Source organism: Lemur catta, chromosome 21, assembly GCF_020740605.2.
Source record: "Lemur catta isolate mLemCat1 chromosome 21, mLemCat1.pri, whole genome shotgun sequence".
NCBI lineage: Eukaryota > Metazoa > Chordata > Mammalia > Primates > Lemuridae > Lemur > Lemur catta.
The window spans coordinates 8,217,310-8,229,892 of record NC_059148.1 but is presented as its reverse complement, the minus strand read 5'-3'; the positions used below and the strand labels follow the sequence as shown (position 1 = coordinate 8,229,892).

General features: G+C 39.9%; 1 protein-coding gene across 1 annotated transcript in view; it reads right to left on the bottom strand.

Moving 5' to 3' along the window:
- Positions 1–12,583, bottom strand: part of PIWIL3 (piwi like RNA-mediated gene silencing 3) — a 37,520-nt gene continuing 24,937 nt past the window's right edge. Inside the window, exons 13-20 of the mRNA XM_045535109.1 lie at positions 12,341–12,361; positions 6,840–7,040; positions 6,613–6,716; positions 4,614–4,684; positions 4,058–4,211; positions 3,248–3,373; positions 284–431; positions 1–127 (exon numbers count right to left, since the gene is read on the bottom strand). Coding sequence (XP_045391065.1) covers positions 11–127; positions 284–431; positions 3,248–3,373; positions 4,058–4,211; positions 4,614–4,684; positions 6,613–6,716; positions 6,840–7,040; positions 12,341–12,361 — 942 coding nt within the window. The 3' untranslated portion in view covers positions 1–10. The remainder of the gene's footprint in view (positions 128–283; positions 432–3,247; positions 3,374–4,057; positions 4,212–4,613; positions 4,685–6,612; positions 6,717–6,839; positions 7,041–12,340; positions 12,362–12,583) is intronic.

The following is a 12,583-nucleotide window of genomic DNA, read 5'->3' as shown; positions in this document are numbered from 1 at the left end:
CTTCTGTAGGTCAAAGGTAATAGAGAAGGGTCGACAGTGAACTATCTGGTTGTTCGTGAATGCTCTGGCCCACAAGATAGGCCAGTTTATGGGCGTAGTGGCAAGGAGCAGGAACCCGAATGATACCCTTTGGTAGAAAGAAAGTAAAACTGAGGATTTTTTTCATTTTACATCTACTTTCCCTAAATTTAAATTTTCATAGAATTCAAAGGTTCAAAATTGTTCAGTCTTGAACAGTACATTTTATAGATCTGAAAGGAAATCAAAACCAAAAAATACTTACTGCCCAATTATAATACATGTGGCATAGTTGGTAAGTTAAACGCTGTACTGTATTTGGACGCAAGCAAACTGTGTCATAGATGACATTGTAGTGAGTGGGGGTCACAGTTCCTTCTCTCACAGACTGACTCACAATAAAAAAATCATACCTGGAATTATAGAACATGTGGATATCAGCTTATTTTAGAAAAAGATCATAAACTTAGTACATGAAGACATTTAAGTATATTAGTTTATAGAAATCCATTCTACAGAATTTCCTTTACATTTAGAAGCCTAACAGTGATCACTGACTTGATAAAGCATATCTACAAAGGACACTTAAGTCATTGACACTAGTAAGAATAACTTATGAGATTTACAGTTAAAGTACATGTACGGAGGCCTAGAGAACAAACAAAATTGGCACATTTGATATGGCCATAAGTTTTCAGATTCAGAGATCCCTGGATGAAGCATCCTCCCTCTCCCCAAGAATCACTGGAATATACTCAAGTCCTCTAAATGGTATAACTGGCAAGTTTGAGCTACTGATATGATAAATACCAGAATTTTATGTTGTGCTCTGTTTCATACTTTTCGTTTGCTTTGTTCTTTAATCCTTTCCTGCTTTCTATGGTACTTGATTAACGTTTCTGCCTTTTACTTTACTTTTCCCTATCTGTTGGGATGTTTTATTTCCCCACTGTGGTTTCACGTAACTCTTTCATTTGCATAATTGACTTCAGCCCAAAGTTAATCAGAAGTTCTACCAATGTTCCTAACTGAAGAATCTCAAAATGCTTTAACCCCATGACTCCTTTCCTACGTAAATGTTATGTCCAGTATTTTAGATCTATCTTGTTTCAATATGCCCTATAAAGTAGTCATTATTTCTGAAGTCAAGGAGTTTTTATACTCCTCAACCATCATTGAACAGCATTGCTTCTTGCATCTCAGTTCCTTAGTTGGTCAGTTTTCTTCCTAAAATACAAATTTTAGGTTGTTCTCAGTGAGGATCTGGTGGATCTGTTAATGTATGTACTGTATGTGTTCAACTGAGCATGTCTGTATTTCACTGTCACCCTTGATAGGTTATTGGGGTATCAAGTTCTAGTGTAACAGCTATATTTTAGCATTTTAAAGATTATTTTCATTGTATTCTTGTTTCTACTGTTGAATAATTTTTATTTATAAATATGTTATTCTTCTGGCTTTTAGGATTTATGAAGTTTCACTATAATTTGTCTAAGTGTAAACATTTTTTTTTATTGCTCCTGCTCAAGTTCTATTATTCTTCAGTCCGAGGGTTCAAAAATCTCAGGCTTTCTCTCTGAATATTGCGCCACCCCCATCACATCTTATCTCCTATAGGAGCTGCTATTCGATATATAGCAAATCTTATCTTGCCTTACATTTTTTTTTTTTTTTGAGACAGTCTCGCTCTGTTGCCCGGACTAGAGTGCTGTAGCGTCAGCCTAGCTCACAGCAACCTCAAACTCCTAGGCTCAAGCAATCCTCCTGCCTCCGGCTCCCAAGTAGCTGGGACTACAGGCATGTGCCACCGTGCCCGGCTAATTTTTTTCTGTATATATTTTTAGCTGTCCGTATAATTTCTTCGTATTTTTAGTACAGACAGGGTCTTGCTCAGGCTGGTCTTGAAATCCTGACCTTGAGCGATCCTCCCGCCTTGGCCTCCCAGAGAGCTAGGATTACAGGCGTGAGCCACTGCGCCTGGCCGTTGCCTTACATTTTTCATAACTTTTTTCTTCCACATTTTTATGGCTCTCCACTGCATTATGGGAATGTTGTGAATGTATTTCCATTTAATTGTTTTCTTTTGTGTCTAATCTGCTCTTTAGCCCTTCCATTGATTTTCCTCATTTTGATTATATCAATAGATATTCAGTGTTTTAGTTCTCTGTCTCAAAAAAAAAAAAAAAAAAAGTGTTGCTTTGTTCCCCGGGCTAGAGTGAGTGCCGTGGCGTCAGCCTAGCTCACAGCAACCTCAAACTCCTGGGCTTCAGCAATCCTACTGCCTCAGCCTCCCGAGTAGCTGAGACTACAGGCATGTGCCACCATGCCCAGCTAATTTTTTCTATGTATATTTTAGTTGGTCAGATAATTTCTTTCTATTTTTTTTTAGTAGAGACAGGGTCTCGCTCTTGCTCAGGCTGGTCTCGAACTCCTGACCTTGAGCGATCCACCCGCCTCGGCCTCCCAGAGTGCTAGGATTACAGGCGTGAGCCACCGCGCCTGGCCATTTCTCTTTGACCTTTATTCCATTGTTATATCTTTTCTCATTTAAGAATACTGTTACATAGAATGTCTTCAAACATTTCATATTCTGCAAGTTTTTGGATGTCTAATTCTAATGTTTTGTCTGCTGGTTCTCATTCATGGTGGATTACTTTCTCCTAAGAAAAAAATCCCAAATCACTGTTTAGAATTACTACATTATGTCTATGAATAACAGGGCTGACCACATAAAACTGAATGCTGTATTTTTGCTTATAAAATACATTTACAAAATCCTTTACAGAAGAGAAACCGGTCTCATTTTACATGTTGCCCCCTTTAAAAACAGAAAAGCCATTTCAAAAATTAACACCTCTTATGCTATTATATAAAACATTTTGGTAGTTAAGGGATTTTCAGTATAACTGGATTTGTGATAACTCTAAATTGTCACTATAAACATAACTTGATATATATTCATAATTAAAGGGGTTTTAGGACTACAGGAAAACAAACTTTTACTTAGTCCTAGGTATTTATAAAAATTTTTATTGAGACTTAAACCACCAGAAGACCAATCATAATTTCCAGATCCAAATGAAGAACCTCTGGCCAGTAGTAAAATATATAGACCTAATTAGTTGTAAAGAATCAGAGATGCTTTAAGGTGAAGTTACTGGAATTAAGTGGTTGTGCTGAAGTGAACTGAACATCACAGATCCAGATGCAAATGTGAGAAGTGGCTTACCATTCCTTCCTGGTCAACTCCACGTCAATAACCGTTCCTGGATTTGGATTCTGAAGACTTCTTCCAGAAACAGCAAAAAATCTGGTGTTTATTCGTTTCTTCACCACAATGAAAGTTAAAGCTACACTTTAAAAGTGAAGATAAGTGTCACTATGTTTACTCAGTCTTATTTCAGAAGCAGTCAAGGTATTAAAACATCACACGCTTAAGACCTGTTAAAGAATCTGCAGACAGCTTCCCTCCATACGCTCCAGCTTTACAGTCGTAGCTCCATGTACCTGATCAAAGCAGATGAGGGGGGATCTCTTCACAGCCACCCACAGCCTAGGGGAAGGGTCCCTTCCTCACCACCTCAGGATCCTTCCTGCCATCCCTGCTGGCCTCAAGCAGATGCGGCTGGAGGAACAGCTGGGAGGGATCCCCATCCCTCAGACTTACAACTCCAGCATGAAGGAGGGGTAAGTGCAAACCACTGGTAAGCCATGCTCATGGATTTGTATGAACATCTGAGATGAACGAGCCTCCACAGAAAGACTTGGAAGGAAGTGGGGAAAAGATTCATCTGGGTTACATGGGGGAGCAATCTGCTATTGCTGCCTTGCAGTTCTGCGTTACACTCTGCCTTGGATGTGGGACACAAAGCCCGAGGGGAAGGGCCTTTTTTCTCCCCACCCATCCGTGGAAGGCAGTGTTTGTATGAAGTACCTTCTCTCATCACGTGTTGTGTGGGGTTTTCCCACCAGACAGATTGTTTACAAAGACTAGAATGTGGAGCTCATAAAACCTGCATGTCACAATTTATGTACCTACTTTTCACGGGAGGGGATGTTTTTTAGGCAGGCCAGCATCTGCGGTATCTCGTGGTCAAGCAGTGCTTGCAGCTGACCATCCCCCACTCCGTCCCGATACACAATGACAGAACGTGGCACACATGATTCGTTTTGACACCAGACCTCCAGAGCCGCTGAAAGGAAGCCAGAAACGTGTGAATAAACTTGGAATAAACCAGCTTTTGCTATCTTTGGCAACTTTCACGTTCACCTTTCGCTGTAGCTTTCAGGGCAGTTTCACTGCTCACCTCCTCAGTCCAGTCCAGAGTTTCTCAACAGCAGCACTGGTGAAATTCTGAGCCAGGTAAGTATCAGTGGTGGTGTGTGTGTGGCCGGGTTTTCCTACATGTGGTAGGATGTTTAACCAGCATCCCTGACATCCCACTACACTAAATGCCAGTAGCACCTCCACCCCAGTTGTGACACGCAAAAAAGGTTTTCAGTCATGACCACATATCCTCTGGGGGCTGTGTCTCCATTGGTGGAGAACTACTGGTATAGAGAGTCAGGGTCCCCAACCTCCACAAGACACTGACCTCTCAGGCAGTCGGTCAGCCCGTTCACAATCTCCTCTCCTGCTTCCTGGATGACACATTGAGAGTACCACCTATTCACAGAAAAGCACACCACCCATTTGGAAAAAAGGGATTCTTAAAATGTCATCATTTGGATTCTGAATTAGTCTATGTCCAAAAAAAAAAAAAATTGCTATCCGTAGGTTAGGATCCAGTTGAAGACCAATTCTTTCATGTCCCCACAGAGGTCAGAGTAGGGGCCTCTTCTGATAGCATAGGCGTTGCATGTAGTTTTGAATACACGTGTATAGTAATGATGCAGTGGAAGCATTTGTTGACATTACTGCAAGTCCATCATGCTTTGATGTGCATGACCACTGTGGTTTCACCTGCTGGGAAATGCGATAGGATGAAAACCCATCGCTCCCGAGGGTTCCTGCTTTGGGGTCAACATCTTTAACAGTGGATCATCCATAGCCATCATCATTGAGAAAGCAGCTTACTTTAGGACAGTGATGGCTATTGTGACAACTTCAGTATAGCAAGTAAAGGTATGTCTGTCTCAAGTTTCTCTCACCTTACTGTGTTTTTGTCTATTTTAGAATAACCCTGTCTGAGCACCTGACACACTGATGCATTTGTCTGTCTTCCTCTTCCCTGGGCCATAAGCCCCATGGGATACAATTGGGCATGGTGGCTCTACACTTCCTTTGCTGTAGACTCAGCATTGGAATGTGATAAGTGCTCAAATATCTGTTGGATAAATGAAAGCTTGATTTTTCCCTGTTATTGCAGCATGATTTTCTAATTCTAAAGAAAAAACTAGAACAAAGCAATGCATTATATTGGAATAAAGTGTGACTGGAAGGAGTGACATCATCTGTGGAAATAATGATGGATCTTCAAGATGACTCTGGAATTATACCTAGTGGGCCACAAACATTAAACCTAGTGGTGATTTGCGATGACTGTACATCATGTAATGTACGAGGGACTGCAAACTCAAGACTGCAAATGCATTTCCATTCGAAGTGTGATTTCTACTCTAAAGACAGAAAATAAAAGGGCCTGGGAGGAAAGGAGAGACCTGGGATAGAGAAGCAAGTGTCCTTTCGCAAGTACATTATGTACAAGCACGTAAAGAGACAAGGTCCCATGCAGGCCCCTGGCTGCTGGTTCAGTTTCAGTGTTTCTTTACCCACATCTGTCTGAGGTACTGCCCTGCAAATTGGCGATCCCCATAAAGGCACTTACTGATTAGAGCCTACATTGGACAGAATCTACCTGTCCTACCCTGGAGCCTGTGACCATGGTGAGATACCATCCCTGTGGTTATGTTGTGCTCTGGCTCAGTGGGCTTTCTGACAAGGAGATTTTCCAGATGAAGCCTATGTAACCACATGAGCTCCATTAAAAGCAGGGCGTTTTTTTCTAGCTGAAGGCAGAAAAAGAAGTCAGAGAGATTAAAAGTAGGACCCAGTGTGCCCTGGCTGCTCAAGAGATGGAAGGGAGGGAGCCACATGGAAAGAAATGTGGGCGACCTCTGGGAGCTGAGACTGGTCCACAGTTGACAGTCAGGAAGCAAACAGGGACTTTGGTTCTACAACCACAAAGAAATTGATTCCACCCTCCATGACTACAGGAGCTTGGAAGAGGACCACCAAGCTGCCGGATGAGAATGTGCTTTGCCTGACACCTTAATTTCTGCCTCAGAAGGCCCTGAGAGCCATGCAGTGCCACACGTCTGACCCAGAGAACTGTGCAGAAACAAGAGGGTGTTGTTGTAAGCTACCACATTTGTGGTATTTAGGCAGCTACAGAAAATGATGTAGAGCCAGTCTCCATACAAACATGTTTTGGGAGCAATCACTGTGCCAGAAAAAAATCAGGAGAGCACATGACTAAGAATAACTCATCCACAGAACTCCTAACGTCTTGAGTTAACAAGTGTTACTTGGGTTCTCCTCTCCCATTTGGTCCACAGACAGCCACAACTAAACATCTGCCAGAGCTTACTTACTTTGTTAATTGATCAGTGGTGCTTGCCACAAATCCTGCAATTGACTTCTTTCGATTTACAGTATCATGGAAACAGTCGATACCAACGAACATCGCTTTCTTTATCTTAATTTTTTTAAAAAAGTAAATTGAGTTAGAATATGAGCAAAACTTAACCATAAATTAAAAGATAGACTCTTAAGTTTTATCAAACATGAATCAAAGAAAAGGCAATGAAATCTAACATACACCTGTATCCACCTTCCAGAGGGCTCCTCCCATCTTGCAAACCATCTGCTGGGCAAGCTTTTCACAAACAACTGGAAATATCTTGGGGCGCTTTAAGGTTTTTGCCACCACACACTGGCTTGGAGTCGGGCATGCAGTACATAGGTATTTTTTTATTTTATCATACCTGTCTTTCTCGTCATCAGACAGTAAGCAAACCACCTGGAAAGCAAGCAAACGTGAAATTTGCTAAGATAGAATAAGAGTGATATGGCAAATGAAAACCATCTCGAGGAGGCAATTTAGGTGGAAGACTGACAAGCTGGGACCTGCTTGTTAAGCAAATGTCTGAGTCCAAAAGGTGAAGGGTCTAGAATCATATCACATTAGGCAATGGTAGGGGTATATTGAGGAAACAGACTGCAAGATAGGCAAAAATTAGCAATATGCATCAATGGCCAAGTTATTCAGTTTCTAGGCATTTATCACAATGTGAACAAGGATGGTTTAAAGAAACAGATGAAAGGATACCATGGTCAGGATAGTCACCATTTATGGAGTTATGTGTAGGGCACTTGCCAGATGCTTTACTTGGCTCAGTTAATTCACCAACCCCTTGATATAAGTACTATTCATATTATCCCCATTTTACTGCTGAACAAAAAAACTTGGGAGTTACGGAAACTGCCTGATTCACAAAGTTTCAAACATTGGGTAGGACCTCCAGTAGGACACTAAGTGGGTAGGAAGAATGGTTACCAATTGGCCTGCTCCTGACGTTAATAGGAGAATCAGTGTATTTTACATGGTGCTACTTACAGGATGTTTTAGACAGGCGTCTTTTACCAGAGTAAAGAAATTCTTGTTCCATATTCCTTCCTTTCACATGATATTTTGAACACATTATCCGTACTGATTAAGTGAAATATTTTCTTATAGTTCAGACAAATACAAAATGTTTATACAAAAAGACTATGTAAAATATATAATCATTTACATTTTTTTCTAAAACTGATCTCTTTCAAATTTTCAAATTACTGGTACACAGTAGCTCATAGTTGTTCTAATATTTCTTTAATCTGCAGTGAATCTATACTAATGAACTCTTATTTGTTGCTAATGTTTAGCCCTAGTCTTTTTTGAGGCTTGACAGTACCTATTTGTTAACATTTTCAAAGGACCAGCTTTAATTTGTGGTTGATTTCATTTCTGATTTTACTGTTTTCATTCTATTTTATTTTGGTTTACTCTGTCCTGTGTGTATTAAAACTCAGTGTTCTTAGTGCATGAAGATCCAGCCTTCGTTCAGAGTGTGTCCAACGGCCCCTTCCTCCCATCACTGGTTTGCTGCATCCTACAGATTTTAACACATAGTACTTGCATGGTCTCACAGTTCTAAAGGGTTTTTCTTCACTGATATCACTTCTCTTTAACATAGTTGTGACTTAGAAGTAGTTCTTTGGTTCCCAAGTGCATATGGTTTTACTGGTTTCTAACTGTAATGTAGTGTGGTCTGTGTGTGTGGTATGACACTGAGCACATCAGTTGCCAAGGATTTCTCCAAGTACAACGTAATGATTTAAAGAGTTCCTGCCAACACTCACTTATACATGTCATTTTCAAAAGCACCTAATCATTTGGATACAAATTGCACACACATACACTACAGACACATGCAACTCTACATATGTGTGTATGTGTGTATTTAGGGAGAGGCTCCTGAGGACAGGCCCATGGATGTAAGTAGGTTAATAGGTCAAGTTTTTAAATGTGTCAAATCTTTGAGATTCTAATTTTTTATCCACTGTCCCCCGAGTTTCCTAAGAGTGGTGAACTAACATTTTCTCTTAAGATTTTAGCCTCTGAAATAGCATGGACCTGTCTCCTCCCGAGAAGAGCTAGTCAAGCGGAATGGAAGCATAAGGGCATGTCTGGTTAAGGCCCAAACAGGTCTAGTAAGACAATAAAGAATTAGAGGGTTACTATAGGAGAGAAGGGGAGACCTAGAGAGTTGATCCCAGCAATTGAGGCTGCATTCGCCTGAGGTATCTGCCATCCCAGTAAATGTGGCTGGGAGGCTGTTAAAGAGACTGTGACAGCCATATAGAGGGAGAGGAGCAGAAATTAGAGACCATGTCCTGCCAAGGAAAGTGTGCTTAAGTTTCACATGTCTACCACTCAAAACTAAACACAGTGGATTTAGCACACAGTATTGGGAAAGACATTTAGCTACCAGAATGCGCAGGCTGACAGTGGATGTGAACACTGGTACACCTATTTTGGAAAACTGACTAGTAGTACCTAATAACATTGAACATTCCACTCCCAGGTACATCGCCACTAGCATTGCATACTCATGTGCATAAGACATGTACAAGAGTACCCATTAACAGCACTATATAAGTAATAGCCAAATTAGAAACATCCCACGTGGTCATAAACAATGGAAAGAGTTAAGTTAAAAAACAATGGGATACTGCACAGAGCAACAGAATGAGTAAACCATGGCTGCACCCAAAGTTGAACCTCAACACTGAGCAAAAGACAAGTCTGCACAATTTTGTTTAGATAAAGTTCAAAACCAGGCGTCACTAAGCTATGGTGATAGAAGTCGGGGCATCAGTTGTATTTGCAAGGTACTAAATGTGAAGGGAACAAACTGAGCATGGGTAAAAGATTATAATCCACTAAATGTTAGGAATCTATGAGTCCATGTTTATATGAGTAAAAAATTGAACAAAGAGCTCTTCCTTACACAGTAGCATACCAACTGATAAATATACAGAAGGGATACTGAAAGGAGAAAAAAAAAAAAAAATCACCATTTGGTGAACACCATAGTAATAATTGTTTCAGGTAAGTATCAATCGATGTTAAAGCTTGTGAGTGAAATTTCAGTGAGAACAGGAAATTTGCATAATCTTCACATATTTTAAACCCACAAAAGACAATTACAAAGAAAAAAAAATAACTTTAAAATAGTGGAATCTACCAGACCACACCTTAACCAAATGATCAAAATTTAAATTACCAGTTGAGTCAATGTCACGTGCTTCCTGATGTGATGGACTGAGGAGAACCCAGCGTTCCTTCCGTGGTTTTATGTAAGAGCACATGGCCTGAACCTAATTACAAGGAAATGGCAAACCCCAATGGAGGGATGTTCTACACGGTAACTGCCAGTGCACTTGCAAAATATCAAGGCCATATAACCCAAGAGAAGACCAGGGACATTTTCTGGATTAAAAGGTAACTAAAAAAGGATATCTACCAGATGTTCCATGTTATCTTGGATAGATTCTGAGTGAGACAAATAACTTATTTTGCTATAAAGGAGATGATCGGAAGAATTTGAATTAGGTGTGTATATTAGAAGATAGTATGATATCAGGATTAATTTTTTAAATCCAGGTAATACCTGGTTAAGAGTATATCCTTATATCTGTTCTTTTCAAAATAAGAAATTAGGGATAAGTGGAGCAGCACATGTTTCTCACACACACACACACACACACACACACACACACACACACAGAATGACTCCTGTGAATATCAGTCACATATATATGGCAAGGGAGAAAAGGAGAAAATGGATGTTGTAAAATGTAACATTTGGGGAATCTGGATCATGGTATAGAGGGAATATTTGTATTATCTTTGTAATTCTTCCTCTAACTCTGAAACTATACTAAAATATAAGATTAAAGGGAATAAAAGTTTTTTAAGTATTTAGAAAAGAGGAATTGGAGGTTTAGATTGGGTTGATGTGTAATAATCATTTTAAATAGAACAATTTCATGGTTTTCTATTTAGAATAACCATGACTGTGTTCCCAGCTGGCATTTTTAACTGCAAGGGTCTGATGATCAGGAATGCATTAATAATAAGTGAGATGACTGTTTCATGTTTATTTTTATAGCCTTAATACTAGATTTGTTTTCCTTTCTGAAAAATAAGCTGTAACCCGAACATACTATCATTTCTTCTACTTCTACCTTACTCCCCAATTAAAACAAATATGTGTTTCTTCATCAAAACTAATTTAAAATAGTGGTCTCCAAGCTGTTGTCTCTGTATACCAGAAGGGAACAAGCACACCCTCAGACTGTGAGTACTTGTTAGTAGGGTCACTTCTACTCATGTTCATGTTTGTGAAGTTAATGTTTTGTCTGAGACACAACATAGACACGGGGCCTGCTGTTTTATCGCAGCCGCGTTCTGCCCCTGCCCAGCGACTCAGAGCTTTGGAGTCTGTGAGCCACAACAGCGTTACTCGTGTCATGCACATGAGTTCCCCTCTAGTCCTGGTCTGTAGAGATTTCCATCTGTACTTAGGGACAATTTTGCACATGAATTTTAGTCCCCATATGATTGGTCACCATCTTAACTCTTTGGAGCACGTGACATTGTGGCCATGCTCCAGCCCCGTCTGACATGATCCCTTACGCTATTTAAGCAATACCCTGAGGAGGGAAAGACGCTGTTCCAAAAAGCAAAAATAGGGTAAATGAGTAAAAGTGGGACAGTTTCATAGTCAAAAGAAAATATTTTTAAAGAAAGTCCCACAATTAAAAAAAGCAATCTTTAAAATTTCAGTCAGGTGCTAGATGTGCAGAGAAATTCCTACTATGAGAAAGAGCTGAAATTCAAACAGCAACCAAAGCTCCTTTAACTCTGATTCTGACATACAAAATATGATAGTTTGCTGGTTCCCAATGGGGGTTTCTCTGATTTAGCTAAGGCCTTAAGGCTACAGGCCCAGAGAGGAATAAAACAAAGCACTCAAGTAACAGGAAGCAAGCCATAAAATTTAAGTACAACAGGATTTTAAAGTGAATACATTTCATTTAAGAATAAGTATGGCTCATAAGGTATTCTCCAAGGTAGTCTACAGTTCCCTTAGTGGCAATTAAGAAAATCTAGGTTGTATGTAAACAACAGTAGGGAAAAACATTCTGGCTTTATGGTCAAGAAACAAAGACACCCCCCCCACCCAAATCATCCTGGGGGAAGAAAGAAGAACACAAGATGAACTAGGGAAAAGAACCCAAGAACAGAAGAAAAGAAAATCACTATCGTAGTTGAATTACAACATAAAAACAACATGGCCTAAGATACTGGATGGAAGGAAAGGAAAGAAGATCCCAAGAAAAATCCCAGGTGAAGCAAGGGGAAGCACACACTAGAAGTGATCAGTCATAGACTCAGCAGGTTGGTTATACCTGGGGACAAAAATGATGTGAGGATTACTGTTATCCACATCACTGTACATTTGTGTAGTGTTTTTTTCAACTTATGTGTAGGTTTTTATACTTCCAAGTCCTCAAGCCTGAGCAAATTAGCATAAGATGGCGATACTAAAGAATAGGTAAACACTGAAAGTTTGCTTTTATCAATGTTAGAGGTAAATTTGCACTCATTGGCTAGTTTAGGAAAATGATGGTAACATTCCAAATTCTGAAATACACGCAGATGCAGTTTAGAATAACTGAGGACTGTCCACATTCCAAGGGGGCACTTACCATCTGTGGTGGTTCCTTAGTCTGTCTCCGTAACACGGCTTGATAGGAGTCAGCATCACGTACTGCAATCCTAGAAAAGAAGTTTATCATCTATGTTCAAAAGGTAATGCACAGAAAAACATAGTAAACATTCCATGCAGTCAATGAAATGAGATGTGATAAAATGCCAAGGTAAGCATTTCAGTACAAAGTTTGTTAAACAAAAACAAAACAGACTTCCAGTTTCTGATTCTCCTTGTAAGG